The following is a 26163-nucleotide window of genomic DNA, read 5'->3' on the forward strand; positions in this document are numbered from 1 at the left end:
ACATTAGATAAATTCAGAAGCCTTTCCAGATCTAACTTAATTTAGGGTTTTAATTAACTCCATTCCTTTATTAATTAATTTAGTTTAAAGTTATACCAATATCTTTTTGGACGTGGATTATGGCAATTGATTTAACAAATTTAGTGTTAATAAAAAAACTTAATGCATATAATTTTAAAATGATTTTAAATATATTTATAATTTATATAAATTGATTAATTAATTTAATTAAAGATTATTTTTATTTTTTCTTTTCTTGAATCTAATTTTATTGATAAAGATTACATGTTTTTAAGATAATTTAAATTTAAGTAACACTATTTATAATGTATAATTTGAATTTTATCCGAATCTAATAGGACATATATTAGTACAAGACTTCGTTAGAATATTAGAAAAAATATTATCTTTTTATTAATATGAAAATATAATTTTATTTGATTTTAAGGATGAGTCTATCAAATTAAAATTTTATATTTTTTAATCATCTACGATAATATGCATGGATTCTTAATTTTTATATTAAATTTAAATTTAAATATTTATATTATATTTTAAAAATAATTTTATATTATAATCTTATTCGAATTTAAAATAGGACATATAATTAGTATAATTTTATATTATATTAATATAATTATTTTTATTATTGTAATTCAATCTACATCATAAAATTAAAATTAATTAAAAAATTAAAACAAAGTTGGTTTACATTGGAATCCCTTTACTTACTCATTACTTCATTTGATTTTGCGGTGTACGATACATGAATGATATAGAAAATCAAGCCTCAAACTTTGAAAAAGCTAACGACTTGCTTCCTTCCAAAGCTTGTTGATCTTTCTTTTCCGTTTCTTTCCACGGCCAAACACACGCCTCATTGCTCCCGGGAAGGCCTAGGAAACTTTGTGACAAAAAAGAGGTGACTTTTATGCCCAGTTATTGATCGAAATAGAAGACTTCCCCATCTCGGATTGTTGTTAGAAAAAGTTTTTTTTTCCTTCTAATTTTGGGTTCGAGGAAGATGAAGGAAAAGTTTTGGTTTTCGATTTGCGCGTGGGTTTTGTTGTCGGGGACTTGTTTGGGGAGGTTTGTAGTGGAGAAGAACAGCTTGAAAGTGACTTCGCCTGAGTCGATCAAAGGGGTTTACGAGTGTGCGATTGGGAATTTTGGGGTTCCTCAGTACGGCGGAACCTTGATCGGAACCGTTGTTTATCCTAAAGCCAATCAAGGCGCTTGCAAGTCCTTTGATGATTTCGACATCTCCTTCAAGTCAAAGCCTGGTGGACTTCCCACTTTTCTCCTTGTTGATCGTGGAGGTACGCCTTTTATATCTATGGTTATCCAATTTTGGAAGTATTTCTATTATACTGGTCTTTTTCTTTCTATTTTTGTAATTATGACATTGTTAATTAAGTCGAATTTCGGTTATGTTTTAGTAGTTTTTACACTATTTTAAATCATGCTGGCAGTTGTTAAATTAAGTATTGCCTAAATGTATTGATTTAAGGGTTTATTTTACCTGCTTTATCATCTTTAACTTTGCTGTTGTGGCAGATTGTTTCTTCACCTTGAAGGCATGGAATGCTCAGAAAGCTGGAGCTGCTGCTATTCTTGTTGCTGACAACAAGAATGAACCCTTGATTACCATGGATACCCCTGAAGAAGAGAACGCTAATGCCGAATACCTCCAGAACATCACCATTCCATCAGCCCTCATTAGTAAATCACTTGGGGACAGCCTCAAGAAGGCCATTGGCGGTGAGGAAATGGTTAATATGAATCTCGATTGGCGAGAGTCTCTTCCTCATCCCGATCAGCGAGTCGAGTACGAGTTCTGGACGAACAGCAATGATGAGTGTGGGCCAAAGTGTGACAGTCAGATCGAATTTGTCAAGAACTTCAAAGGAGCTGCTCAAATACTTGAGCAGAAAGGCTTCACTCTGTTTACCCCACATTATATAACTTGGTATTGCCCCGAAGCTTTTATTTTGAGTAAACAGTGCAAGTCGCAGTGTATCAATCATGGTAGATACTGTGCTCCGGATCCTGAGCAAGACTTCAGTAAAGGTTATGATGGTAAAAGATGTGGTGGTTCAAAATCTTCGTCAAGTTTGCCTTTTCAAAGTTGCTAATGAAAGTGGAAGGCCATGGCTTTGGTGGGATTATGTTACTGACTTTGCTATCCGCTGCCCGATGAAGGACCTTAAGTATAACAAAGAGTGTGCAGATAGAATTATCCGATCCACTGGTAGGTTAATGCTTGATACATAATGCTCTTTATCATATACGATTCTTAAAATGTGCCATTCACAATATTGCTGCTGTTATACTGTTCGAGTTTTGATTGATTTTATTTATTTGAAAATGGAGCATAAGAACATTGAATTGGTCTCCTTTTTGGTTGGGATAAGCAATTAGTAGTTTTTTCTTGTAGTTGATTACACATAACAGTCTCTCCTCTATGTTCACTAAAATTAATGAAAATGGATTATTTGTTGCAGTACTAATGAATTTATATATACTTACAATTTATATATAAATTGTATGAAATGTTGATTAGAGATTACTTGAGTCATCTGTTACGTATGGATAAAAAGCAAGTTTATATCTTTACATCCGGCAGGTGTACTTATGTATTTGTCTTTAATTCTCTGCTTTATAGGTGTTGATCTCGATAAAGTCGACAAATGTATTGGTGACACTGAGGCTGATGTGGAGAACCCGGTTCTGAAAGCTGAGCAAGATGCACAGGTCAGCCAATTCTTGATATTCCTACAACCCAATCATTGTCATATCTTGTCATCGAGGTTCTCATTTATGCTGTAATTCTTATTATAGATCGGAAAAGGCTCCCGTGGAGATGTAACCATACTGCCAACTCTTGTGATAAATAACAGACAGTATAGAGGTTCGAATCAGAATTTACCGTCATTACTGGCAATCTGATTGTTTGAATTAACCTTTTTTAATAATATCTCTTCTGATGGATTTAGGGAAGTTGGACAGAGGAGCCGTTCTCAAGGCAATTTGTGCAGGTTTTCAAGAGACCACAGAGCCAGCAGTTTGTTTAACTGAAGGTTATCATCTGCTACTCTTAATTTAGAGGCATTTTCTTCTTGGGGTTTGCATTGAAACATATAAGTTTTCTGGCATTAACCATCACCATTTTATCCCATACTATTTAAGTTATAAATTTTTATTTTTTGGGTAGTGATTATCATTGCGATGATATTCGTTATTTCAATATAAGTTGTCCTTGGCAGATATAGAAACTAATGAGTGCTTAAAAAACAATGGTGGTTGCTGGCAGGACAAGATTGCTAACCTTACCGCATGCAGGGTATGTATGTTACCGGAATTTTTTGTAGGTCAGCTATGTGTTCAATTGAGCCTTTTTTCTGATGCCCCCTTTTTACTTGTAGGATACCTTCCGGGGAAGAGTGTGCGAGTGCCCAACAGTCAACAGTGTGAAGTTTACTGGAGATGGTTATACACATTGTGAAGGTAAATATTTTCATGGAAAATATCAGTCTTCATACCTGAGGGTTATAATCAATGCTAAAAATGAAATTCGCATTTTACAACTCTTGTATGCTTGGTTCTATCTGCTTTTCTGATTAACAGCTTCTGCGGGTTTACGTTGTGAATTCTACAATGGAGGATGTTGGAGAGAAACACGGGAAGGAAGGACATACTCTGCTTGTATAGTGAGTGCCTGTGTCTATCTCTTCTATTGTTTTTCTTTATCTCTCGATCATTTTCCGGGTTTCTTAGTTATTTCGTTCTGGAATGGAATGTTCAGGATGACCATTCACATGGTTGCAAGTGCCCACATGGATTCAGGGGTGATGGCGTCAAGAGCTGTGAAGGTACTAGGATATTTCTACATGGTTTCTTCATATAATATCATCAAGTCATTCTCGATACTGGAAGTAGATGGCTCATTGAGATTTTTGCTTTCTACTTTTAGTCAGTCAGTTTATTTAACATTATGCTCAGTATTTTTGACTAATCTGTCGAACACTTGTGAATGCTTAGCTGCTATTTCTACCATCACATTTGTGTTTTACTTGGACACCATTTCGCTGTGGTATTTTAGTTTCAATTTGTGCTCTAGGAATCTGAAATGCCTCGGTAGGAGTTCGTAAAATCTTGTATCACTTCTAGAGATTTGACTTAGGAGGAACTTTAGTAAAAGCTGAAGTTTTGATGCCTTTTATAGGAAAGGGATGAGTGGAGGTTTTGGCAAGCGTGTAATATACGGATGCTTTTAGCCATCTGATATATTTGTTGGGGCAAAACTTTTAACTCAGAAGTGCTCCCTGTTACAGCTGCGTTGAATAAGTGTTTAAGCTTTATATCATTTTTATCTGGGTTGGTGAACCATTTCTTACACTGGACTGTTTCCCAGATGTTGATGAGTGCAAGGAGAAGCTGGCCTGCCAATGTCCTGGGTGCAAATGCAAAAATATCTGGGGTGGTTATGAGTGCAGCTGTAGTGGTGGTTCGTTGTACATGCGAGAGCATGACATGTGTATCGGTGAGTACCTTCGAGGCCTGCTTTGATAGACACCATTTCCTTTTTCCATTTTTCACTTTGTAGAATAGTCCGTTTTAGATGCAAATCTTTTCATATAATGTGGTAGGGCATGCTCGGTAACAAGTATAAGATTAAGCTGATTGTCCATTGAATTGCTTGATTTGGAGATTTTCGACATATCGACATGATTTTGATTTTATATTCGGATCATAACACCTCTCTATTACGATGTTTGTTTTCAGGTAAGAACGTTAGCACAGAGTTAAGCTGGGAGTCCGTTTGGGTAATAATTCTTGGATTAATTGCCGCTGGAGGTGCAGGATATGCCATTTATAAATACAGAATCCGGGTAAGATTGTTGTTGTGCTAATATCTGATGCTTCCTTCTATCTATTCCCCCGTAGACTACAAGATCACATTTTAGAACCGTTGATGTATTATTGATGAGAGTCATCACTTGGTTGATTTAGACATGAGCAGAACTTCATAACATAAAGGGTACACATGAAATAATGTATCAGTTTTATCAATTAGAACCCATTTTTGAACTGAAATAATAGTTGGACTAGCACTTCTAACATTGTTGTTAACTACATCGCTTGGACTTGGATGTGTTGGACACAAGCGTGTTTGACACGGACCACGGTTTATATTTTTCATATATTTGGAGGGTTATATTCTCCTATAGGTTCGTGTATTTTTCTAGGAACAATGGTGGAACTGACTTCCATTTACTGTTGAACTTGATGCAGAGATACATGGATTCAGAGATTCGGGCTATAATGGCACAATACATGCCATTGGATAATCAACCTGATAACGTTCATCATCCAGATATCTAAAACCAGCGCAAGGAACATGCTTCCAAAAGCCTTAGGGCTAGTTGGCTGCCTATCTTCCCTCTTCTTGTTGGGTTCTACATTACTAGGTTTAACATTTATCAGTCAGTTACTCCCAACTCTTTTAGCTTTTGACATTGTAACACTAAATAATTAAGGTAATGCACATAATTCCAGGTTCACGTGAAATTTTTCTAATTATGAAGGGCAATACATCAATTGTTTTTGCTTTTACATTTATGATTTGTTTGATGATGTTTTTATCACTCTGCATCTTCCATATCAGGCTTCTAAGTTGATTTAAAACATTATGCATGTAATTGCTGAAAAAACAGAGCAAACACATCAGTTTTCTGTACCAGGTTTTAAGCCGGGCTTGTCATTTGGTAGAAGCTTGTATGTGTAGAATGCCACCACCGCACCACTGCACATGAAAGCAAGATTTCAGAGAAGCTGGACTTCGGATAGTGGAATAAAAAGAAAAAAAAGTCCCTTGCAAACTAAAGTTTAGCTAGGAATCCAAATAAAAAAACAATGGAATTGCATCATGTATCTCACAGGAGTTCATGCCAAGAACATTAAAACAATTGCAGGTAAAACTTAAAATTTTCATGCAACAGTCTAACAGCAAGAGAGTACAAACTTTTATAGGACTTCAAGAAGCAAGGTAAAATATCTAACTGTAAGGTGTACTTGGTATCTAAATGCAAGAGGCAAAATTAGTATTCATTCCTTCATTTAGACAAAATAGTTATTTTAGTCTCTATTTTTTTTGAAATATTTTGACCCTCAACGTATTAATTTAGAGGAAAATGTTTCTATTTTGAAATGTTAACCGTTTGTCGATTAATGATTTTCATAAATGAAACGGTTTTTTTCCTTACAATGAAACTTTGGAATTAAAATATTCTAAAAAAATAAAGACTAAGAGTGATTAAATTTTTGTTTTAAAATAAAATATTAAGATAAAAAAAGCTAAAAAGAAAAAATAAAGACAAAAATCACTATTGTCAAATATTTTGACAATATATCTTTCATTTATGCCATAGGTCCACTTTTTTTTTCCAATTTTTGTTATAAAAGGAGAGCAGAATAATTTTTCGGGATTGAGCGAAGACCCAATGCCAATCAGGACTAAAGTGACATCACACACAAGCTTAATTGACAGACTATTATCATCATATAACCATGTTTTAGAGAACCAAGGTTTGTAAACTTATGGTCATCAAATGTCACACCGCGCAGAGTAATTTCCATTTACATATAACAAAGAAATTAAATGTCACAAAAAGATTTATGAACCTGACTAAGGTAGCGATAAAGGTGCCCAGAGTTGTTCTCTGCAAAAAGGACAAGGAAAATAATAATTCAAGAAAAATCAGAAGTTGAGACCAAAATTGGCCGGAATTTAAAACAATACAGAAAAATAAAGGTTATAAACAGAGATAGAATCCCTACCAGAACCAGAGAGCTTAACGCCCTCGAAAACATGACAGATGAGATGACTGCCGAAAAAGTAATCCGGTTAATGAAACATATAATCTTATCCTATTAAGGATGTAAAATATTTCCAAGTTAAGAAATTAAGTAACAACCTGCTTGTCCTTTGGAGGCAAGGGGAGAGGACTCTCCTCTTTTATATGATCTTAAACTTGAGACGCTCAATGCTAAAAGCGCTCCACCTAGAATTACACCGAACCTGATCGCAGAAATTCTCCCCGTCAACATGAAAGAAAGAAATCCCCCAACTGAAAGAATGATACCTGCCAGACCCAGAAATACACAAAAGAAATTTGAAGTTTCTGTTCATGTAATTTAACTATTTCAATCAACATTTTTATGAACACGTTCAGATTTAACAACAATGCATATAGAGTTTCAGGTTGATCCAATAAGCCATCCACTCTGTCGTAACCGATTTTCGCCCGGGCACGAAATTTTTACTTGGTGGAAAAAAAATAAAATATTTTGAGAAAAAAATATTTCGGGAGTCGTCATTACCTTTTTTGGGTAGGTAGGTCAAATACCTAAAAATAATCTCTTAAAATAGATTTTAAGAAAACATAATTTAAAAGATAAACTGATCTGCGTATAACCAAAAAAAATTTAATAAAGAAAGGATTTGTAGTCGATTACGTTTAGAGAATGATTAGCACCCCTATAACTCTCAAAATTGGTACTTATTAATTATAAATTGTCTCTATTATTAGGAATTTAAAAATTTTAAAATATATTTAATTCATAATTCTATTATTTCAAATTTATTAGTATAATTTTAAGAAAATGTTTATAATTTTATAAATAAAATATTTATTTACTTAGAAATATCAGAAAAGAACTTCTAGGTGCTTTAAGACAACCCATTTCTTAATATTAAAAAATATTAATAAGAATATAATAATTTTCCTAAAAAATAATGAAGTAAATATATATATAATTTTATAAGCAAATATTTATTTATTTTTAAAATATCATAATAAGACATCTAGTTGCTTTAAGACTGTCATTTCTTAATATTTAAAAATAAATATTATTAATTTATAAAATTAATCAAATAATATATATTAATATGACTAAAATTAAAGAAATATAAAATGAAGAATAATATGAATAAAACTATATATATATATATATATATATATATATATATATATTTATAAATACAATATTTAATCAAATATATTTTTATATAAATAAAATAATAACAAAATAATAATTAAATTACTAATTTGAACATACTGTAATTTAAAGGATAATAAATTGCAATTAAATAATGACTGAAATAAATAAAATTAAAATAACAGGAATAAAATTAAAGTAACAGGAATAAAATGTAAAATATTAAAATTTATAGCTCTAATTCGAAATATTATAAGTATTAATAGTGTAAATTAGCCATAAATACTAATACGGGATTAAAGTAAATATTAATTAAATTATGAGGGACTAAATAAGGTATTTAATCTAAAATATATATAATTAGGTTAATGACTAAATTATAAGGAATAGAAATGTGAATACCAAATTAAAAGTTCAGAAGTTGATTTCAATGACTAAAATATAAATAAGTAAAATTAAAAAACGAATCAAAATACTTATAAATTTGATTTGGTGACTAAAATGGAAATTTATAAAATCATAAGGATGGCGAAAAGGGTTTTACCATGTGTGAAATTACACATAAGCCCCTCCCCCAAAACGGCGTCATTTGGAAGAGGGTATATAAACCCTTTAACTGGCCCAAGAGAGATAACTTCTCTCATTTTTCTCATTTCAATTCTCTCTCTAGGAGAGAGAAGTTCAAATTTCTCTCTAATCTCTCTTTAATTCCCTCACCGGAGGGAAAAGGGTTCCGACCGACAGCCGTGCTCCGACACCGACCACCACGGTGGCCGGAAAATCCCACAATACATCAAAATAAAGCTCTCACTCTCTTTATTTCGATTTTGAACCCTTTTATTCCTAAAAGTCTCCTATTCGGCCTAGATCTAGTCTTTTACCTTCGGTTTTTGGTGGTTGCACGGCGGTTTGGAGACTCCTACAAGGGTAAGTTGCTCCACTCTCTTCTCTTTTCTTTTATTTTTGATACGGGTTGTTGTGTTTTCTTCTGTTGTTGGTGGTGGTTTTTGTTTCTATCTTTGGTCTCTTTTTTTTTTTTTTATTTTGCAGGTGGTGGTGGCCATTTATAGGCTCGTTAGATGTGGCTCTCAGACCGAACCCAAGAGGTTTCCTAGGTGAGTCACCATAGGGATGGTCGTGGGCTGCCATCTGGTGTTCTGAAGTCTTCTGGCAAGTGTAGCGTGCCAAATGAGTGTCGGCAATGGCGGTGGAGGCAGTGGGGCATTGGACCACTTGGCAAAGACGTGGCGGCTGAAGCTTGAAGGCGACGGCTGGGATAGGGTTATGAAACCCTAACAGAAATGATACAAACCCTAAATAAGTTTGGGTCTTTTTTTAGTCTATCCAGATCTGGGCCTCCATGTTTTGGCTTCAGAATTGATAATTTGGGCTCCAGATTGTGTTTTTATTTATTTTGGGTCTATAATAATAATAATAATAATAATAATAATATATGATGATGATGATGAAAAATTAATGTGTACAGCTGCCCCTCTTTGTTCATTATTATGTTAACAAGAATAGAGCAAAGACGAAAAAGACAATAATTTTTTCATTTGGCTTCTTTTGAGTAGGATGGAAATGTTGAAAACATTCTGTCCAAAGGTCCTATCATCTTGCACTGTAGGTCTTACAGATGACCCTGAGGCTTTAAAAAACATCAAAAAGCTCCCGAAGACTTTTTGAAAACATTATGCACTGTAGGTCTTACAGATGACCCTGAGGCTTTAAAAAAACATCAAAAAGCTCCCAAAGGCTTTTTGAAAACATCATGCACTATAGGGCTTACAGATGACCCTGAGGCTTTAAAATAAAAAAAATCCCGAAGGCTTTTTGAAAACATCATACACTGTAGGTCTTACAAATGACCCTGAGGCTTTATAATAATAAAAAAAAGCTCCCGAAGGCTTTTTGAAAACATCATGCATTGTAGGTCTTACAGATGACCCTGAGGCTTTAAAAAACATCAAAAAGCTCCCAAAAGCTTTTTGAAAACATCATGCATTGTAGGTCTTACAGATGTGGGAAATAATTTAGTAAGAAAGAAACTATGGAAATCGTTTTCTTACTATTCAACAATTTCATTTTTAGAAAAGATTAAATGAGAAATTTTGGAAATCGTTTTCTCATTGAAATAACTTGTTGATTGGGTAACATGCCCCATTTTAAAATAATGCTTCTTATGTGGATTGCGTCCATCTATTCCTCAGATGTTTGCGTGATTCTTGCATTTGAGATTTTGAATTCTGCCTTCTTCTTGTAAGGTATTTTTCATCATGAATCTTCTTGTTCATACGAAGATCTGTAAAACTTCATGTTTGAATGCACTCAGATGTATCAATGTAATGCATTGCACGCAGATGTATCAATGTAATGCATTGTCTATTGTGTAAATGATGTTCTTATGAATGCATGAATGTTGATGCAATCTTCATTTAACTTCAAAGTGGATTCCTTCACTTCATTATTTATTGTCAGGGTTACCTTTGGATATCAGTGTAGCAACTTATGCTATCAAGCTTGTATCTCTGAAGAGCCATCTGATCAACTTGTATCTTTGTGTCTTCTTTGCTTCATGAAAGTCTCAGAATAAATGTTTTATTTATGGAACTCTTACAGTAATCAGAACTATGATATTGTTGCCCCATTTTTATCTTTGATAACATCGGCTTTCTTTGCTTGGACTTGTGTAAAAAATAAAGCGTTCATCTTTGAAAAGAGAATCTATCATCTTTGAAAAGAGAATCTATCATCTTTGAAGAGTGTAGATGTAAATATGTCTGACTCAGCGAGGATTAATTAGGGGAGTAGAGTATGTTCTAATTTGAGTTTTGAAACACGTCACAAGGAGGATTTATCCTAATTCCTTTATGTCTTCACATCTAATCAGATCTCGAACAAGGCAACTTGGACTATATCATGTCGAGATGCTTAACAACAACCTGTCGTTCAACCTTAGTTGGATCCACTAGTTTCTTGTTGTTAAAATTTTTGCTTCCCTTCCGTGGAAAGAAATCTTCATCATATCTCACTTCTGACCTTGGGGTTGAAGAAGTCAAACTTTATTTCAGACCAATAAATGAAAACATCATATGATAGCAACATTGGTTCAACACCATAATAACTGGTTCGTAAAATATGTGACAATACATTCATCATTTCTCGTGACTTCTGCCCGGATTTTCGTAAAGCTTTTGGCAACACATTCATCCTTTTCTGTGGTTTCTGCACAGATTTCTGATCAATGAAGCTCTTTTCATACTATTCAAAGCTTTTGTGTGATGTCACAAGACCACTTGAGAACAAAACTCAGTAGGAATAGAAGTGAGATGTTGATGTGTTTCATGGCCAAAATGTTGGTCAAATTCATAAAATATGCTAGTGTTAAATTGAAAAAGAGATACCAACTGATCTTGATATCATCTTGAGCAAGTGTGATACTGATCACGTTTTCTTTCGTAATGAGTGTTGTAGGAAGTAGAAACATATCAGCTATAAGATCCATGTACAGAAGGAGGTTCATGGAATTCTTACTACTGTAGATGAAACGCACATGATAAACCACATAGATGAAAACTCAGTTCATCCTGACTGGCAATGATAACCCCAGTAACAACGGGAATAAGGGTAATATACGTAAGTTGAGCCTCTTTATTCAATGTCATCAAGTAAACAAAAATTGATGTGAAAAATAGCTTCGTAACCTCAACAGTATGGTTGAAACTAACCGCCATGAATCTCAAATAAATATTTACAATCATCACCGACACACGGAATACAAAATTCAAAGTCGAGATTTTGAGGAACTGAACCCTAGACCGAATGGTCTGCCTGTGGACTATCTTTATTCATACAACCGTGATGTATCTTAACAAAGAACATGTTGTTATATGACACGTGGTTAAGAAGATTGGGTATTTGAAGCCATTCTTGTTGAGTAAATATTTATTCAACAATAGGACCCTAATACAACTGCCTAATGAACGAGGCAATTATGTATAGTCAGCTCTACTGTCATTGTTTCACTATCTTCATTCTTCATATCTTTCTATCTTATTGGAAATATTTTTTCAAACCAATGATCTTTAACACATAATGATATGGGCTTTCAGCATGCCCCAGCATTTACTGATATGAACGTTCAAAATGTTATTATAATTTCTGATTGAAATGGGCTTTCAGCATGCCTCAGCATTTGCTTCTTGTTGATGTGAGCTTTCAAAATGCCTAAATATTCATACTGACATGGGCCCTCATAATGCCCCACATGAATCATTTATATCTAAAATGGACTTTAAAGATATCATATATGGATCTGTCTGAATTGGGCCTTCACAATGCCCTCAACCTTCAACCTTCTAAACTGTAAGACTTACTTTCAATGTTTGTTTGATTTCAATATCATGATTCCCACGAGGTCCAATTTTGACAATGTACTATTGTGGGTACTTGCGGCTTTATCCGTGCCTCAAATCTGTTTATCTTGAATACTCTCATTCTGATATCACTAAACATCAGTTGTCAAGTAAATCGAGGAATTCTCTTCATGTTGTCATAATCTTAAGAAGTGATCAATCATTCTGACGGAAATGTCTGAGATATGTGTCTCTTCTGAATGATGTGCCCATTTTTTGGATCTGGAGGGATCTAGTCGGACAGAGTGGTGTAAATTGCTTGGTGATTCATTCCAGGTCGACACAGTGAACCTTGTTTTCAATGAAGGCTATTTCTGGAATATACTTTTCTGTGGGAGAGAAACCAATTTATGTGAACAATAATCTTACTTTGATGCAATAGCAAGACAACATATACAGTGGTACAGGTTCTTGAAAAGTCCACACTCATGCAACATGTTGATTCTGATAACTACTCATCTGATTATGAAGCAATCTTTCAGGATGATTTCACAGATATTGATAGTTCTTCTGATACCGAGAAAATCCTGAATTCTTATTCTGACGAGGAGAATGAACTGTTATACTTGACGAAAATGGGTACTGAGAGGCTGAGACTTCATAGCATGGAGAGATTGCAGAGTTGACAGATTTTATATGTGTTGTTCAAATGGCTAAGGCTACTGACACACTTCTTCCGGTAGAAGATAGGAAGCCATTATGCAATGATCCCAATTATAAGAAAAGGCAAAACTCAGGCTAATTTTTGGAAAAGGAAGAAGCAGAGGAAGCTTGAAAAGAAGCTTCTTAATGAAGATGATCATGCAGTTCATCTTTCAAATCTAATGATTGGTTTTGGGGCTCCTACTGAACCAGATCAGATAACTCAAAGAACACTTTCAGAAGATGCTATTGGGTCTCCTTATTTCTACTACGAGAACGTGGCACTTGCTCCAATTGGTGTCTGGACCAAAATGTCACGGTATTTATACGATGTAGAGCCAAAATTTGTAGATTCGAAGTATTTGTGTGTTGTTGCAATGAAAATGGGTTATATTCATAATCTGTCAATTGAGAACGGATTTCCTATTATTCTGATTCCTCTACGCACCATACATAATGCTTTTCCATTGATAAAAAAATTGGTGGCCTTCTTAGGATCCAAGAACAAAGTTGAATTGTTTACAAACATCTACAAGAAGTGCCAAATTGACAGAAAGGATCTGTAAGGCTCTTGAAGCTTATGACGATGAGCCACCTTTGAATGTCCAGAAGTATGTTCTTGATGAGTGCCAAAAATGGAATCTAGTATGGGTTGGAAGGAATAAAGTTGTTCCACTTGAACCTGAAGAGGTGGAAATGCTTCTAGGTTTCCCTAAAAACCATACACGAGGAGAAGGATCTGCTAGAGACATGTTCCCCGGTGGTATCAATGTCCTGCCTCTTTTCTCTGGGATCAGTGATGCAGGTGTTGCCTTCCACTGTCTTGGCATACTTTTGAAAACAGATGTGCAAGAACTGAATGATGATAGGTTAGAGCAATTAATGAGTAGATTTGGCAAATTCGACCTTGTTTTCAGTAGCATCCAGTGTAACAATCTTATTGGAAGAAATAAACATCATCGGGATGAACTTGAAGATTTTTGTTGGTGCATTTTCTTGTAATGGCTGCTACAATGACTGGCTCTTCTGCTACTTCAAGATAGACACCTCCATATCCCATTCTTCCCATGGAAAGGTTTAGTTGAAAGGTTTAGTTGAAAATTTATAACTCGATTCGATCGAACATTCACCGCTACTCAAAACTTCCAAAGAAAAAGGTATATTAGAATTTAATCTTAGTAATCTCATATAATTTGATGTGTACAGATTGGGATTATTCATTTTAAATTTAAAAATTTTCAAATTTCGATATAATATTTTAGGTCATCTCATATGTATGTCATTTTGTCTATATTTATTTCAATCATTTCAGATGTTTGATAATCTTTGATCTAGATAATTTCCTATTTTTATATTTTTAATAATTTAAAATGAATATAGAATGATATATATTTAAAATAACCTACATATACTTTATTATATATATAATAGTTGAATCTGAAATTCGAGAATACTATTCTCTTTTACAGTAAAAAAATTGAGAAAGGCCAGCAATGGGGATGTTGAGTGGGCTTCTCCCCAACTGAGAAATGTCATAGTCAAGTCTTAGATTTGGGCCGATGAATAATAAGGTAACAAAAAAAATGCCAAGTCGCTGTCTTCCCCTGCGACTCATTACTATATTGCTGTTGCGACATTTTCTGTCTCTTTCTTTACCAATTTCCAGAATTCCCAACACCTCCACCAAAAGCGAAGATTGAAAACACACTGCTGCAAAAAGATGATGCAGCTGAGGCAATTTGAAAGGGGAAGAATGATTAAGGTTACCGTGATTGTGTTTGTTGGTTTGTTTCTTTACTTCCCAGATGTTGATGCTTCCATTCACAAGTATAGAATGGAAGATTTTAGCCCCAAAGCAATGTTTTGTTTTTCCATGGAGACAGTGAAGGTCTCTTTGCTTCTAAGCTCCATGAACCCACCACTGATTCTTCTTCGGTAACCAAACCATCTTTCAAGGGAAAGTCCATCATCAGGTGCTTTAGAATCATCTTTACTGTTCCTTCGTTTAATCTTTTATTTTATTTGTATTATAATTTTGGTTTTTTTTGCTTTGGACCTTGATTCACATTGAGAATCAATCATCATTTGATGTAGTAGTATGATTATGCTCCTTTCGGTTCGAAACCCTAACTAGTGTTTAATTTACAAATTGATTGGTCATGCTTAATTTTAACTGTCTGAAGAAAAATGTGTCTCGAAATTTAGTAAGGGTTTTTGATGTTACTATACTCGTTGGTACATTTTCAGTTTTGATTCGATCACCTTTTTTAGGCCGAAAGAGTCTTCGAAAAGCCAGCAGGAAATGCAGCAGAACACGGGATTAGTGGAAGCAATGATACTCGAGGTTAAAGATAGAGAAAAGATTGGAGGGGCTTCTTTAAAGTCCGATGCAATTTGCTGCAACAAACAACTTGCAGACTAAGGGTCCTGCAAGCTAGGTGAGGTTATCATCCAAAATAACCCAGACAACTTCGGGTGGCGTAAACGGATTAAGACCTTTTTCCAAGAAACCAATGAAGAAGCTAAAATGGATTTCGAAACGGTTGAGATAAACAGCACTGGAATGTACTACCTCTATTTTATGTTTTGTGATCCCCAACTCAAGGGTACTCTTATTAAAGGAAGGACTGTGTGGAAGAAACCCAAATGGCTATTTACCTGGGAAGATGGCTACTTTGATGACATTTTATGGTTTTATGTCTTTGGCTTACCTTGTGCTTGGCCTTGCCTGGTTTCTAAGGTTTGTTCAGTTTTGGAAGGATATCATTCATTTGCACTACCATATCACCCTTGTTATTGCTCTTGGAATGTGTGGAAGAACCCAAAGGTTATTTACCTGGGAAGATGGCTCCTTTGATGTCATTTTATGGTTTTATGTCTTTGGCTTACCTTGTGCTTGGCCTTGCCTGGTTTCTAAGGTTTGTTCAGTTTTGGAAGGATATCATTCATTTGCACTACCATATCACCCTTGTTATTGCTCTTGGAATGTGTGAAATGGATGTCTGGTACTTTGAATATTCGAATTTCAATTCAACTGGTACCAGACCAATGGGTATTACATTGTGGGCAGTGACATTTGTCTCTGTCAAGAAAACATTATCCCGCCTTCTTCTTTTGGTGGTTTCCATGGGATTTGGTGTAGTGAGGCCAACCCTTGGTGGCTTAACATAAGTAGTTCTGCTTGGTCTGATATATTTTGTTGCGACGGAGGCACTTGAGCTAGTAGAACATTTGGGGAACATTAATGACTTTTCTGGGAAAGCAAAGTTATTTTTGGTGCTTCCTGTTGCCTTTTTGGATGCTTGTTTTATTCTATGGATTTTCTCATCCCTGTCAAAAACTTTGGAGAAACTTCAGGTAAGATCCTTTTTACTTGCAACTATTATTACTTTTTATCGATGCATAGTGATAGATGGATAAGCAGATAGACATTAATAGGAAATGTATGTATCTGCCAACGTGACGTTAAGCTCTATTAGAAATCAAATTCACTGAGCCTTGCTGCTGTATTTGTAGGGTGTTTAGTTACAAGAAATTTCCTGGCAGTAATAGGCTCTGTATAAATAAGTTGATTTTCTTTTGAAACTTTAAGTTATTCATACTAGCTATATTATTTATCCAAACTGCAACAACCTTTAAAACATCTACTTATTTCCATTTCTTCTACTGTTTCTTGGGTGTATATGCGGAGAAACTTGGCAAAATTGGAGTTATACTGCAAGTTTACTAATGCACTTGCTGTGTCTGTGTTGCTTTATATTGCTTGGATTGGCTTTGAGGTAATACTGCTTTCTAGTTGGCACAGGATATATTATTCAATATATCCATTATTGCACATTTGAGGGCTATTTCTTTTTAATGCTATTAACTATCGAAATCCTTCTTTGTGGCTCAATCAATATAATCTCCATTCTGCCTCTACCTCTTCTCATTCTACCTAGTTGAATCAAATAACTTTTATGTGCCAAAGAATCCCTTTCTCTATAAACTGTACGTATTGAACCTTATAAGTCACGTTTTGCTCAAATTATTTTCAATCATTGCCATCGACCATCTTAAAATTGTATATTCTGTTATTTGTACATCACTCCTTGCATTGTTGAATCGAGTTACTAAAAGCAATCAGTTTAAGGAATTTCTTGATTTTCTACTAACTCCATTACTCCACCATCACTCTCATTCTTACCTAAATTGAAGTATGATCTACATTTTGATCCTACTTAATCTAGATCTTCCAATACCAACCAACCGAGTTTAGTCACTTCTGCTAACACATCTGCAAATGGAAATAATAGGCACCTGGTTATAATTGGGTGTTTACTATCGTTGATACAACTAGTTGTAATATCTATATCAACTCTTGGCTCAGCTCATTCCCCTATGCATCCCATGCGAAGGTAAGATGGCAACTTCTCCATGCAGGAATGGCTTTCCTGCAAGATGTGTGCCAAATATAACAAAAAATAATGGTCTAGAGGCATGGAAGTGAAAAGAGCTTTCTTGTGTGCTAATTGTGGCACTAGAGGTTTCTGCTTCAGAGTTCCCAGGCATGCCAATGGATTCATGAATCTGTGTGCCACTCAGCAGCTTAATGAAGTTTGATAATTGTGTAATTTTGTCTTTCAATCATATCTGTGCATACTTTTATCACCCTCTCCCTCACTTTTCTCAGCTCACGCATGAACGTCCAAAAGAGCTGAGAAGAAAAAGGCAAACTGAAAAAATAGACAAGAATTGTTGAAACTCCTCTGAATTCTCTTGTCTCAGCTATACTTCAATGCGAACAATCCACCTAGTGAGTTTTGGCAAATTGCATGGATCATCCCAGCTTTCTGGAATATGCTTGCATACGCTCTTTTGGTGGTCATTTGTGTTCTCTGGGCTTCTTCACGTAACCCAACAAGGTACATATTGATATTTGCTATTTGCAGTTTGCGCATTTCAGTAATTGATAGTTGACACTTAAATTTACCTGAAAAATACGTTGCTTACACCAGCAGGTCTTTAACTTTTATTAATTCAACAGCGAAGGTAATTTCCTTTTTGTGTAAATTGTAGTATTTAAACAACACATGGTTCTATTACTTAATTATGATTAATTCATTTCGGTACTTGTCTCTCTCTCTCTTAGGATTTTTGTCTTTCCTGTTCCAGAAACAGATCAGTAGTTATGGTACATGCTCTAGAAATATTCCCGGTATGTAGTTTCATTTTGCATTCCCTTAGACTCCAGTAAACAACCGAGTATCTTTAAAGAGTTAGCTGCACCACAAATTATGATTTAACACCCCTTGATGTGATGACTTTGAGGTAGTAGCCTGGTTCTTCATTTGACCGAATATTAAGTATATTTTGCTGGCCGACATGCGAAGAGAAGTTTGTTTTGTACTTTTTAAGTTGAGTTTTGGCCATTAATGGACTTGCAGATATGTATACATGGAGGGGATGGGTAAGGACTGATGAGGAGGGTATAGCATTGACTGGCAACGGTGGAGACATGGCAATCAAGCTGGAAAGGCAGGCAATAGGAGACGATCTTGAGGAGGAGAAGCGATAGTAGATGACAATCTCCACATATAAGTACTAAAACTCCAATTGAAGCTTCAGTCTGTGACGTATCAGCATATCATGATATACGGTCTGTGACGTATGTTTAAAGAACTTGTGACTGAAATACTTTGAGAAAGCATGAATAGAGAGGATATTATTTCAGGATTTTGCTGAAATATTTTAGCTGAACTGTAATAGTCTGACCAAAGCTAATATAAGCAATGAGCAAAGCCATCCAGCCCTCTGTAATAGTCTGAACTGTAATAGCCCAACGTTTTCAATGTATCATTTAGGTGTTTGGACCGTGACAGACGTTAAAAATAGTTCGTTAACCATTTATAATGTGACATGTGACATCTTTATAACTTTTTTATATATTTTTTTAACTAAAATTATTATTATTTTTCAAAAATCTCCAAAATATTTCTAAAATCTCGAAAAAATCCCAAAACCCTTAATCCCAAAGCATCCACCCCACCCATTGGTTGACCACCATCGCTTCTGGTCCCGCCTGCCGCCTACTACCTACCTATCATTGGTGGTTAATCTAAAATCCTAAAAATCCCTAAACTAAAATCCTTAAATCTTAACCCTAAATCCTTAAATTCCAATACCTATATATCTCAATCGGTGGGCGAGTGGTCGGCAGGTAAGTACATGGTTGTCGTGGTGGCGTCGACACCAAAATTGAAGGTTTTGGAGTTTTTTTTTATGAAAATAGGAAAAGTTGAGATTTTTATAAAATTTATGAATTTTATTTTTTTAAATAAAGAGAATAAAAAACTAAGCCACATGTCAAATATTGATTGATTAACTTATTTTTAACATATTTTTTAATGGTCGTTACGGCGTAGACACCTAAATGATAACATTCGAAATGTTAGGCACCTAAATTGACCAAAAAAATAGAAACATAAATGGGAAAAGAAATATAGTTTGACCACTTATTTTTGTATTAAGCCAAATAAATATCTAATTTGTATGACATGTTAACATTTCATTGGAGGAGAGTTTTTTTTTCTTCAAAATAGAACTTATAATAAGTATAAATAGTAATTTATTTTTTATAAAATATAATTAAAAATTTTAAGTAAGAAGCATATAATTTAGAGATTTTTTTATTTTAAGTCTTATTATAAAACAAGTTTAATAAAAAAAGTCTGCAAACTATTGTTTTTTATTTAGGTGTTTAATTTTTTTTAGTCAATTTAGATGTCTAATGTTACAAACATTATCATTTAAAATACATTGACCGAAACAATTGTTAAAAAATTTCATTAGTGACACATGTCACATTTATATAACTTTGAAATTTTTATTTAAAATAAAAAAATATTTAAAAAAAAACCTAAAATTTTCTTAAATCTTAAAAAATCTCCAAAATGTTAAAAACTCTAATTCTAATCCCTATGTCCATGTCGATCGTGTTGGCTTTTATTCAAACCTATATTAAAATCTCCATCCAATGACAAAATAAATCCGACGACCCATAACTTAGAACCTGACCTCCTGGACGGATCTCAAAACTTTCATCAAATCGCGATACCCATGCGACCTGACGACTCACATGTCGACAAGAAAAATAACTCACGACGGCGATGGCCAACAAGGGATGATAAGATTAGGGTTAGAAATTTTAGGATGAAAAAAATATAGTTTGGACACCATTTTATATTAAACATAAAACAATGTGCTTACTTAGGTTTTTTGTTCTTAAAGAAAAAACCCAACGTGAAGCGACGAGTGGGATGGGTTTGTTACTGAGCATGGACGTGTTAAAGCCAATCAGGAAATATGACACGTGTATTTCATGCAACCCCCTTTCCCCTATTGACATTTTTGTCTTATTAGTTAGTTTTAAAAAATGATTATTATCAACAAAAATAATATTACATTGGATAAATTCAGAAGCCTTTCCAGATCTAACTTAATTTAGGGTTTTAATTAACTCCATTCTTTTATTAATTAATTTAGTTTAAAGTTATACCAATATCTTTTTGGACGTGGATTATGGCAATTGGTTTAACAAATTTAGTGTTAATAAAAAAAACTTAATGCATATAATTTGTAAAAGATTTTAAATATATTTATAATTTATATAAATTGATTAATTAATTTAATTAAAGATTATTTTTATTTTTTCTTTTCTTGAATCTAATTTTATTGATAAAGATTACATGTTTTTAAGATAATTTAAATTTAAGTAACACTATTTATAATGTATAATTTGAATTTTATCCGAATCTAATAGGACATATATTAGTACAAGACTTCGTTAGAATATTAGAAAAAAATATTATCTTTTTATTAATATGAAAATATAATTTTATTTGATTTTAAGAATGAGTCTATCAAATTAAAATTTTATATTTTTTAATCATCTACGATAATATGCATGGATTCTTAATTTTTATATTAAATTTAAATTTAAATATTTATTATATTTTAAAAATAATTTTATATATAATCTTATTCGAATTTAAATAGGACATATAATTAGTATAATTTTTTATTATATTAATATAATTATTTTTATTATTCTAATTCAATCTACATCATAAAATTAAAATTAATTAAAAAATTAAAACAAGGTTGGTTTACATTGGAATCCCTTTACTTACTCATTACTTCATTTGATTTTGCGGTGTACGATACATGAATGATATAGAAAATCAAGCCTCAAACTTTGAAAAAGCTAACGACTTGCTTCCTTCCAAAGCTTGTTGATCTTTCTTTTCCGTTTCTTTCCACGGCCAAACACACGCCTCATTGCTCCCGGGAAGGCCTAGGAAACTTTGTGACAAAAAAGAGGTGACTTTTATGCCCAGTTATTGATCGAAATAGAAGACTTCCCCATCTCGGATTGTTGTTAGAAAAAGTTTTTTTTTCATTCTAATTTTGGGTTCGAGGAAGATGAAGGAAAAGTTTTGGTTTTCGATTTGCGCGTGGGTTTTGTTGTCGGGGACTTGTTTGGGGAGGTTTGTAGTGGAGAAGAACAGCTTGAAAGTGACTTCGCCTGAGTCGATCAAAGGGGTTTACGAGTGTGCGATTGGGAATTTTGGGTTCCTCAGTACGGCGGAACCTTGATCGGAACCGTTGTTTATCCTAAAGCCAATCAAGGCGCTTGCAAGTCCTTTGATGATTTCGACATCTCCTTCAAGTCAAAGCCTGGTGGACTTCCCACTTTTCTCCTTGTTGATCGTGGAGGTACGCCTTTTATATCTATGGTTATCCAATTTTGGAAGTATTTCTATTATACTGGTCTTTTTCTTTCTATTTTTGTAATTATGACATTGTTAATTAAGTCGAATTTCGGTTATGTTTTAGTAGTTTTTACACTATTTTAAATCATGCTGGCAGTTGTTAAATTAAGTATTGCCTAAATGTATTGATTTAAGGGTTTATTTACCTGCTTTATCATCTTTAACTTTGCTGTTGTGGCAGATTGTTTCTTCACCTTGAAGGCATGGAATGCTCAGAAAGCTGGAGCTGCTGCTATTCTTGTTGCTGACAACAAGAATGAACCCTTGATACCATGGATACCCCTGAAGAAGAGAACGCTAATGCCGAATACCTCCAGAACATCACCATTCCATCAGCCCTCATTAGTAAATCACTTGGGGACAGCCTCAAGAAGGCCATTGGCGGTGAGGAAATGGTTAATATGAATCTCGATTGGCGAGAGTCTCTTCCTCATCCGATCAGCGAGTCGAGTACGAGTTCTGGACGAACAGCAATGATGAGTGGGGCCAAGTGTGACAGTCAGATCGAATTTGTCAAGAACTTCAAAGGAGCTGCTCAAATACTTGAGCAGAAAGGCTTCACTCTGTTTACCCCACATTATATAACTTGGTATTGCCCCGAAGCTTTTATTTTGAGTAAACAGTGCAAGTCGCAGTGTATCAATCATGGTAGATACTGTGCTCCGGATCCTGAGCAAGACTTCAGTAAAGGTTATGATGGTAAGATGTGGTGGTTCAAAATCTTCGTCAAGTTTGCCTTTTCAAAGTTGCTAATGAAAGTGGAAGGCCATGGCTTTGGTGGGATTATGTTACTGACTTTGCTATCCGCTGCCCGATGAAGGACCTTAAGTATAACAAAGAGTGTGCAGATAGAATTATCCGATCCACTGGTAGGTTAATGCTTGATACATAATGCTCTTTATCATATACGATTCTTAAAATGTGCCATTCACAATATTGCTGCTGTTATACTGTTCGAGTTTTGATTGATTTTATTTTTGAAAATGGAGCATAAGAACATTGAATTGGTCTCCTTTTTGGTTGGGATAGCAATTAGTAGTTTTTTCTTGTAGTTGATTACACATAACAGTCTCTCCTCTATGTTCACTAAAATTAATGAAAATGGATTATTTGTTGCAGTACTAATGAATTTATATATTTACAATTTATATATAAATTGTATGAAATGTTGATTAGAGATTACTTGAGTCATCTGTTACGTATGGATAAAAAGCAAGTTTATATCTTTACATCCGGCAGGTGTACTTATGTATTTGTCTTTAATTCTCTGCTTTATAGGTGTTGATCTCGATAAAGTCGACAAATGTATTGGTGACACTGAGGCTGATGTGGAGAACCCGTTCTGAAAGCTGAGCAAGATGCACAGGTCAGCCAATTCTTGATATTCCTGCAACCCAATCATTGTCATATCTTGTCATCGAGGTTCTCATTTATGCTGTAATTCTTATTATAGATCGGAAAGGCTCCCGTGGAGATGTAACCATACTGCCAACTCTTGTGATAAATAACAGACAGTATAGAGTTCGAATCAGAATTTACCGTCATTACTGGCAATCTGATTGTTTGAATTAACCTTTTTTAATATATCTCTTCTGATGGATTTAGGGAAGTTGGACAGAGGAGCCGTTCTCAAGGCAATTTGTGCAGGTTTTCAAGAGACCACAGAGCCAGCAGTTTGTTTAACTGAAGGTTATCATCTGCTACTCTTAATTTAGAGGCATTTTCTTCTTGGGGTTTGCATTGAAACATATAAGTTTTCTGGCATTACCATCACCATTTTATCCCATGCTATTTAAGTTATAAATTTTTATTTTTTGGGTAGTGATTATCATTGCGATGATATTCGTTATTTCAATATAAGTTGTCCTTGGCAGATATAGAAACTAATGAGTGCTTAAAAAACAATGGTGGTTGCTGGCAGGACAAGATTGCTAACCTTACCGCATGCAGGGTATGTATGTTACCGGAATTTTTTGTAGGTCAGCTATGTGTTCAATTGAGCCTTTTTTCTGATGCCCCCTTTTTACTTGTAGGATACCTTCCGGGGAAGAGTGTGCGAGTGCCCAACAGTCACAGTGTGAAGTTTACTGGAGATGGTTATACACATTGTGAAGGTAAATATTTTCATGGAAAATATCAGTCTTCATACCTGAGGGTTATAATCAATGCTAAAAATGAAATTCGCATTTTACAACTCTTGTATGCTTGGTTCTATCTGCTTTTCTGATTAACAGCTTCTGCGGGTTTACGTTGTGAATTCTACAATGGAGGATGTTGGAGAGAACACGGGAAGGAAGGACATACTCTGCTTGTATAGTGAGTGCCTGTGTCTATCTCTTCTATTGTTTTTCTTTATCTCTCGATCATTTTCCGGGTTTCTTAGTTATTTCGTTCTGGAATGGAATGTTCAGGATGACCATTCACATGGTTGCAAGTGCCCACATGGATTCAGGGGTGATGGCGTCAAGAGCTGTGAAGGTACTAGGATATTCTACATGGTTTCTTCATATAATATCATCAAGTCATTCTCGACACTGGAAGTAGATGGCTCATTGAGATTTTTGCTTTCTACTTTTAGTCAGTCAGTTTATTTAACATTATGCTCAGTATTTTTGACTAATCTGTCGAACACTTGTGAATGCTTAGCTGCTATTTCTACCATCACATTTGTGTTTTACTTGGACACCATTTCGCTGTGGTATTTTAGTTTCAATTTGTGCTCTAGGAATCTGAAATGCCTCGGTAGGAGTTCGTAAAATCTTGTATCACTTCTAGAGATTTGACTTAGGAGGAACTTTAGTAAAAGCTGAAGTTTTGATGCCTTTTATAGGAAAGGGATGAGTGGAGGTTTTGGCAAGCGTGTAATATACGGATGCTTTTAGCCATCTGATATATTTGTTGGGCAAAACTTTTAACTCAGAAGTGCTCCCTGTTACAGCTGCGTTGAATAAGTGTTTAAGCTTTATATCATTTTTATCTGGGTTGGTGACCATTTCTTACACTGGACTGTTTCCCAGATGTTGATGAGTGCAAGGAGAAGCTGGCCTGCCAATGTCCTGGGTGCAAATGCAAAAATATCTGGGGTGGTTATGAGTGCAGCTGTAGTGGTGGTTCGTTGTACATGCGAGAGCATGACATGTGTATCGGTGAGTACCTTCGAGGCCTGCTTTGATAGACACCATTTCCTTTTCCATTTTTCACTTTGTAGAATAGTCCGTTTTAGATGCAAATCTTTTCATATAATGTGGTAGGGCATGCTCGGTAACAAGTATAAGATTAAGCTGATTGTCCATTGAATTGCTTGATTTGGAGATTTTCGACATATCGACATGATTTTGATTTTATATTCGGATCATAACACCTCTCTATTACGATGTTTGTTTTCAGGTAAGAACGTTAGCACAGAGTTAAGCTGGGGGTCCGTTTGGGTAATAATTCTTGGATTAATTGCCGCTGGAGGTGCAGGATATGCCATTTATAAATACAGAATCCGGGTAATTGTTGTTGTGCTAATATCTGATGCTTCCTTCTATCTATTCCCCCGTAGACTACAAGATCACATTTTAGAACCGTTGATGTATTATTGATGAGAGTCATCACTTGGTTGATTTAGACATGAGCAGAACTTCATAACATAAAGGGTACACATGAAATATGTATCAGTTTTATCAATTAGAACCCATTTTTGAACTGAAATAATAGTTGGACTAGCACTTCTAACATTGTTGTTAACTACATCGCTTGGACTTGGATGTGTTGGACACAAGCGTGTTTGACACGGACCACAGTTTATATTTTCATATATTTGGAGGGTTATATTCTCCTATAGTTCGTGTATTTTTCTAGGAACAATGGTGGAACTGACTTCCATTTACTGTTGAACTTGATGCAGAGATACATGGATTCAGAGATTCGGGCTATAATGGCACAATACATGCCATTGGATAATCAACCTGATAACGTTCATCATCCAGATATCTAAAACCAGCGCAAGGACCATGCTTCCAAAAGCCTTAGGGCTAGTTGGCTGCCTATCTTCCCTCTTCTTGTTGGGCTCTACATTACTAGGTTTAACATTTATCAGTCAGTTACTCCCAACTCTTTTAGCTTTTGACATTGTAACTCTAAATAATTAAGGTAATGCACATAATTCCAGGTTCACGTGAAATTTTTCTAATTATGAAGGGCAATACATCAATTGTTTTTGCTTTTACATTTATGATTTGTTTGATGATGTTTTTATCACTCTGCATCTTCCATATCAGGCTTCTAAGTTGATTTAAAACATTATG

The 26163-nt window shown here is 34.6% G+C and overlaps 1 protein-coding gene and 3 pseudogenes across 1 annotated transcript; 3 read left to right on the forward strand and 1 right to left on the reverse strand.

Annotated features, from left to right (window-relative positions):
- Window positions 1–782: 782 nt before the first annotated feature.
- LOC120185236 lies at window positions 783–26026 on the forward strand (annotated as a pseudogene).
- LOC120185251 (protein FATTY ACID EXPORT 3, chloroplastic-like) lies at window positions 5728–7191 on the reverse strand. The gene is made up of 4 exons (XM_039189524.1): window positions 6978–7191; window positions 6841–6887; window positions 6685–6722; window positions 5728–5806 (listed from the first exon to the last, which is right to left on the reverse strand). The coding sequence occupies exons 1-4, from the start codon at window positions 7108–7110 to the stop codon at window positions 5728–5730; spliced, it is 297 nt and encodes a 98-aa protein (XP_039045455.1). The 5' UTR covers window positions 7111–7191.
- Window positions 7109–18797, forward strand: LOC120185252 (annotated as a pseudogene).
- On the forward strand, window positions 21273–25958 carry LOC120185240 (annotated as a pseudogene).
- Window positions 26027–26163: the final 137 nt, after the last annotated feature.

Source organism: Hibiscus syriacus, unplaced genomic scaffold (genome assembly GCF_006381635.1).
Source record: "Hibiscus syriacus cultivar Baekdansim isolate YM2019G1 unplaced genomic scaffold, ASM638163v2 tig00113084_pilon, whole genome shotgun sequence".
NCBI lineage: Eukaryota > Viridiplantae > Streptophyta > Magnoliopsida > Malvales > Malvaceae > Hibiscus > Hibiscus syriacus.

What these genes read in the sequence shown, in the direction of transcription:
- LOC120185251 (XM_039189524.1), bottom strand. Translation starts at nt 7,110, where the DNA reads ATGTTGACGGGGAGAATTTCTGCGATCAGGTTCGGTGTAATTCTAGGT. An exon ending in TGCCTCCAAAGGACAAGCAG is followed by an intron (nt 6,888 to 6,977) that starts GTTGTTACTTAA and finishes CTTTTTCGGCAG; the next exon opens with TCATCTCATCTGTCATGTTT. An exon ending in CGTTAAGCTCTCTGGTTCTG is followed by an intron (nt 6,723 to 6,840) that starts GTAGGGATTCTA and finishes TCCTTTTTGCAG; the next exon opens with AGAACAACTCTGGGCACCTT.